The sequence below is a fragment of a genome (genome assembly GCF_019968955.1).
Source record: "MAG: Porospora cf. gigantea A chromosome Unknown PgA_NODE_1540_length_5522_cov_373.317, whole genome shotgun sequence".
NCBI classification, from domain to species: domain Eukaryota; phylum Apicomplexa; class Conoidasida; order Eugregarinorida; family Porosporidae; genus Porospora; species Porospora cf. gigantea A.
In genome coordinates, this window is record NW_027151426.1 from 1 (window position 1) to 5,522 (window position 5,522).

A 5,522-nucleotide genomic window follows, 5' to 3' on the forward strand; every position below is an offset into this window, starting at 1 on the left:
TCTTGTCAGACGAGCTGGAGGAACTCGATTTCTGTTTCCGAGGCTTCACAGGCTTCTGCTTGATCTGCTTCTTCTTGTCAGACGAGCTGGAGGAACTCGATTTCTGTTTCCGAGGCTTCACAGGCTTGTGGTCCTTCTGCTTCTTCTCTCTATGTGCAAAAGGGTGATAACCTCGGTCTGCGTCCTGGATGTCTTCAAAAATCGGCTGTTCGCGGTACTCAGGGGCAACGACTTGGCGGTGATCAGGGACATTTCCGTAGACTTCGGCAAACGAACGGGGGTCTGTCTTGTGGTCTCCTCGGGCTTGCCCTCCTGCACCACCCTCGCCGACCATTTCTTTGACGACCTCAACTCCTTCGTTCACTATGCCCTTGACTGCGCCTAAAAGACCACGTGGCATGTTAGGTAGAAACTGTTGATTTCACTCACTCTTTCATACGTTGAAACTCCACAGAATGTCGATTCGTGTGGCAATCGTTGGTGCAGGGCCCTCAGGACTGGCCACAGCGAGGAGTCTGATTCGCCGACTGGGTTCGAAGGTCCACATCGACATGTTCGAACGTCAAAGTAGACCTTTCGGGCTTGCTCGAGCGATCGCCCCAGATCACATGGAGATGCGGAACGTCCTAGACTCCCTATCGAAGGTTGTGGATCATCCTTCCCTCAGAATCCACCAAACAGACATTACACCACTTCACTTGCCCTCTCTCAAGCAGACACACGATGCCCTTGTCGTTGCCACAGGAGGCGATTTGCAGGCCCCAATGCCACCTGTAGGCTACAAAGGCGAGCACCTCGCCGTGTCAGCCACGTCTGTCATCCGTTGGTACATGGATGGTGCCCCCTCGGCGTCAGAACGAGTGGAAAATGAACTGCGGTTACCAGGAGATACTCTGGTCCTTGTAGGTGCCGGGAACGTCGCAGTCGATTTCGCGAGGATTCTGGCGTCCGAGGTCACCCAATTGGATGCGAGCGCTATCTCACGCACAGCGTTGAACACACTCCACATGCTGCGAATTAGAAATCCTTTGAAGCGAATCTACATCGTATCTCGAAGCGAGATTCGCGACGTCAAAGCAACGGTTTCTGAACTCCGAGAACTTTTCGCAAGGTTTAATGTGCGATTGGAGACCCCACCACCAAACCCATCTACTCGCGTGGAGAAGCTTTTCGCGTCGCTACCTTCTACGCAAATACTACCTGAGATCGTCTTTTATTTTGGGTCCCAAGTCTCAGAGATAGCTGATGGTGACACGAAAACGGTGTCTCTTAAGACACCACATGGACCCTCGACCATACCTGATGTCCGTACCGTTATCACGTGCACAGGGATACCTGTGTCGGAGTTAGCATCCCTGGAACCTGAATCATCTGTGTACAAAGTTGGCTGGGCAGCCACTGCTGGCAAGGGCCGAATAGTGGACGCCTTTGCGCAAGCAGACCAAGTCGCAGAGTCTATTGTGGCGGAGTTGAGAACACGAGTGCATTAACATTTTTAGGCTTCAGTGTTTGTGCCAGAGTATGTTACGGCGAACGTAGAGTCGGCCTTGTGCAGAGATAGGCGCTTGGGCTGGTGAGGGGAGTGGGGCGCCCCTTGCAAACGCGTCCACAGCGGGAGGCCGAAAGTTGGGAGTTGTTGGGAACTGCTGTTGGATAGGCACGGCTAGCCTTGGCCGTCTGAGCATGGGGTCCTCCTGGCAAGCCATCCACGTGGAGCATGATTGATCCAAGCTGTTGGGAGTCGCAACCAACTGGTCGGCGTGAGGCCATTCATCCTCCTCGGGAGAAGCGGTCGTTGTTGCCGGGCTCGGCCACGACGGAATCTTCTGCTGCAACCATGGGTGAGCCAGACCATCATGCGCACTGAACAGGCACCGCGAGTTGGGTTGGCGGAGGAGGGAACATATGAGGTTCCAAACCTCAGGTTGCTTGGCCACTTTCAGCGGTGACAGGGTTAGCGGCCGCGTCAGCCGGCGCCGGACCTCCTCCTTGGCGCCTTTCGTGTTGAAAGGGAAATGGCCGTCCACCATAATAAACAAAACCACTCCGCAAGCCCATAGATCCGACCGCCGACTGTAGTTGGCCAAGTGACACTCTGGAGCCATGTACTCGCGAGTGCCGACTACGGCTTGAGTGTCCCAACGGCCATGCGGGCCTTCAGTGCGGTTCGTGAACATCGACATGTCGACGTCGATTATCTTTACTTGACGACGCTGGTCGTGCAGCATTATGTTGTCCAGCTTGACGTCTCGGTGAATCATCTTCGACATGTGAATGGAGCACAGACCTGTGAGCAGCTGGTGAAAGAAAAGTTTGACCAGATCCATTGGAAGCTTGCCCGGTGGGTTGGACAGACAGAAGTCCACAAGATCAGGACCCTCACACACTTCCATCAGCACGTAGAAAGCGTCAAACGTCTCATATACGCGATAGATGCGTACGACATTCGGGTGGCTGAGTCGTAGAAACTGAGACAGCACATCCTTGTAATAACTGTCACGGGCTATGCTTCTGAGTTTCTTCTTGGAGACGACCTTCATCGCGCACTCCTGGAGTGTTTCCCGGTCGAAAACTCTATGAACGGTGCTGGTGTAGCCCTGACCAAGGTCACCACGAACGAGAACCTTGTCGTCCACGTGGGATACGAACTGAATGGATGGCAGTATGCTGCACATAAATGACGCAACGGACTAAAATTTTCCAAATGTTAGCACTCTTGAGATTCTGAAGCGTGCCCGAGGAACTCGTAGCCCTGTTCTAGCTTGGTCCTTTGCTGATCGACTTGCTGAACGACGTCGCTCAATTTTGTCAGCAGCTGATCTGATGGTGGCACGCCGTAATTACCAACCGATTTCAGCTGTCGCTGCCAGCATGCGTTCTGGTAAGCGGCCAGCAACTTCAGTGAGGGCGTTTGTTGCATCAGTCACGAACGTATCCACTACCGAATTGTACCGCTGGACGAGATGGTTACGTTCAGCGAATAGCGCCTCTATATCGGTGCCTGTAGCGGACGGTGGCGAGTTTTCCATCGAATCCGTGAATTTGCCGGTGATGGCCAAGCAGGCCAAATTGCAACGCCGCACGCGCCTGGTGATGCACGAGCCTCTGGGATACAGCTTGTGAGGCGGCGGTCGTCAGCAATACCAGAGACTTCCTGTCGCCCAGCGCCACCTTCGATGTCGTGGGAGTTTTTTCTAACGTGCGACTTATACCCGGTTGGGCTGCCCAATTTCACGTAGGAATCAACGAGACCTTCGAAAACATCAAAGACTGCTCAGCTGTCATTGTGGTGCCGCAGGGTGAACCGCCTCTGTTGTACCAGCATGTCGTCATCAGCGCCGGACTCCACAGCATACCTTGTGTTGTGCTGCCTTCCTCGCAAGACGCACCAGAGGAGATCGTATGCGGCATACGGCAAGACGCTACAGGGACACACATCGAGCGTCTGGCGCAGTTGGTACGCGAACACAGTACCGAGGTTCGTATTCCTTTCCTCTCCAAGGAGTCGTCGCTGAGTCCTCTCAACTTGCAGACAGTTGATGTAACAAGCAAACAGCCGTTCGACCGTAACCTGAACCGGAAGCAAAGGCGAAGCGCTCGTCTGAACCTGAGGAAGCGCGCATAGCAATTAGGACTCGTTATTCCGCAAATCCTATGAAGGGTAGATGTTCCCTGGAGACCCAGCGGGCAGTGATGTCCTCGGCGAGCCTCTTTGACTTGGTCTTGGTCACGTCCTTCAACTTTGTGTACGGTTTGATTGTGGGCACCATGGGTCTCGTCGTATTGCCGGCTGAAGCCCGCCGCATGTACCCTGAAATGGAGTCTTTGGTGCTCGGGTTGAGTCTGGGTCTCGTGGGAGTGTCGCAGCTGGTGTGTCCTCTTGTTGGACGCGTCAGCGATATGCATGCGTCTCGGACGCAGTGTGGTCGTCGATTTCCGTATATCCTGCCTGCCTCTGTTTTTGGCATCTTCTCAGTGGTTTCGATGTGGATATCCTCCGCATACTATAGCGGTTGGGGCTACTACACTGGGCTGTTTGTTGGCATGCTGAATCTCAACACGATCTACTCCGTAAGCTCCGGCCTCATACCAGACTTGTTAAGGTCTGCCATGCAACAAAAACGCGCCAGTGCGGTGGTAGCCATCCACAGTGTGTTGGGGAGTGCATGTGGCTTTCTCATGGTGATATCTACGAACTCCGTGGACTTCCACGCGATCTACGCCGTCTACTGCGCCCTTCTCATTCTTACCAGCACGACAATGGTCGTCGTGGCAGTTCGCATTGAGAAGCGTGACTCCGCTCACAAGGCTCCTCTCGCTCTCCGTAACTTCCTCTTTCCCCTGTCGTACCTCCATGAGGAGGAGACGCCGCTCATGACGCCTAGGACTGTCGACTCTCGGCGCACCCGCATCCTCTCATACCCCGTTCTAAGCTGCAGTGAGGCTCTCAGCAGCTTTGCAATCGACACATCAAACGGCTTGGATTTCCTGTGGGTTTTCATCGGCCGAACGATGTATTACATCGCTGTGAGCGTGCAGGCGTTCATGATGTTCTTCCTTCGGGATGTCGTGGTGGGGAATGAGGCCCTCACCGACCTCGGCAGCCAAGTGGCCGTAATCGCACTAGTCGCACAGGCTGTTGGCGCCTCACTGGCCTATCCAGCAAGCATGCTTTCTAAGCTCACCGGCATGAAGCCGATCGTCTATGGGTCATGTACACTCATGGCGCTGGTTTACGCTGGCTTCATTTGCGCCCCACTGGCGAAATCTTTCGGTTTCTCCTACATCCTGCTGTGGTCGGTAGTATACGGCGCAGGGAACGGCGCCTTTCTCTCGGTGGACTACGCGCTCGCTATGCAAACGCTGCCTGACAAGGATGCTCCCGCGCAAGCCCTTGGAATCTGGGGTGTATCAGCGTTCATTGGCTCTTCCTTCGGCCCCCTCATTTGGGGGATGATGGTGCAGTGGATTGGGTCTCCTATCGATGGCAGCGAGCACTACCGCTACAGAGGCTACCTAAGCATGCTCGTTTGCGGCATCGTCGCTTGTGGAGCCGCAGGAGGGTTCATTGGGTTTGTTAAAGGTGTAAAGTAGTCGTGAGTGTGCAACACAAAAGAATGGGAATGTCAAAAATACCAAGATGCCTCGTCGAAAAACAAAGGTTTCTGGAAGACCCCAAAGACGTAATGCGCATCGAGAAGGGCGTCTGTACCTTTCCGATTTAAAGGACCTTCTGCTGAACTCCGACAGCTTCACACAGGGTGACCGGGTACTGGTCGTTGCAGAGGGCGCTCCGCTCGAGGACCACTCTCGGCGGATCACCAAGAACTCTGTCCTAGAAGTTCATTCCCACCCGTCAAAGCTGTGCAACCTCGAAGGAGACAAGCAGGTCGACTGTGAGGATCGCTTGGATTACCGACTGGTGAATGCCAAGGGACGACCGTATGGGCGTGAGTGTCGAATACTTTCCGAACTTAAGCAGTTCACCTTGGGCTACCGAGTAGATTCTGCGTGCTAAAGAC

General features: G+C 54.2%; 6 protein-coding genes across 7 annotated transcripts; 5 read left to right on the forward strand and 1 right to left on the reverse strand.

Moving 5' to 3' along the window:
* Nucleotides 1–151: 151 nt before the first annotated feature.
* On the forward strand, nt 152–385 carry KVP18_003774 (uncharacterized protein; the record flags this gene model as incomplete). Its single annotated transcript, XM_067955780.1, has 1 exon — nt 152–385. The coding sequence occupies one exon, from the start codon at nt 152–154 to the stop codon at nt 383–385; it is 234 nt and encodes a 77-aa protein (XP_067812393.1).
* Nucleotides 386–455: 70 nt separating this feature from the next.
* Nucleotides 456–1,490, forward strand: KVP18_003770 (uncharacterized protein; the record flags this gene model as incomplete). The annotated part of the gene is made up of 1 exon (XM_067955775.1): nt 456–1,490. The coding sequence occupies one exon, from the start codon at nt 456–458 to the stop codon at nt 1,488–1,490; it is 1,035 nt and encodes a 344-aa protein (XP_067812388.1).
* A 12-nt stretch (nt 1,491–1,502) lies between these two features.
* KVP18_003772 (uncharacterized protein) lies at nt 1,503–2,675 on the reverse strand (the record flags this gene model as incomplete). The annotated part of the gene is made up of 1 exon (XM_067955778.1): nt 1,503–2,675. One exon carries the CDS (start codon nt 2,673–2,675, stop codon nt 1,503–1,505), a length of 1,173 nt encoding a protein of 390 aa, XP_067812391.1.
* A 376-nt stretch (nt 2,676–3,051) lies between these two features.
* Nucleotides 3,052–3,625, forward strand: KVP18_005217 (uncharacterized protein; the record flags this gene model as incomplete). Its single annotated transcript, XM_067949610.1, has 2 exons — nt 3,052–3,119; nt 3,148–3,625. 2 exons carry the CDS (start codon nt 3,052–3,054, stop codon nt 3,623–3,625), a joined length of 546 nt encoding a protein of 181 aa, XP_067812394.1.
* Nucleotides 3,626–3,654: 29 nt separating this feature from the next.
* Nucleotides 3,655–5,094, forward strand: KVP18_003771 (uncharacterized protein; the record flags this gene model as incomplete). Of its 2 annotated transcripts, none has more annotated exons than XM_067955776.1 (1): nt 3,655–5,094. In XM_067955776.1, the coding sequence occupies one exon, from the start codon at nt 3,655–3,657 to the stop codon at nt 5,092–5,094; it is 1,440 nt and encodes a 479-aa protein (XP_067812389.1). The 2 variants fall into 2 exon arrangements, with proteins under 2 accessions (XP_067812389.1, XP_067812390.1); XM_067955777.1 differs by having other exon boundaries at nt 3,694–5,094.
* Nucleotides 5,095–5,140: 46 nt separating this feature from the next.
* Nucleotides 5,141–5,518, forward strand: KVP18_003773 (uncharacterized protein; the record flags this gene model as incomplete). Its single annotated transcript, XM_067955779.1, has 1 exon — nt 5,141–5,518. One exon carries the CDS (start codon nt 5,141–5,143, stop codon nt 5,516–5,518), a length of 378 nt encoding a protein of 125 aa, XP_067812392.1.
* Between the last annotated feature and the right edge of the window lie 4 nt (nt 5,519–5,522).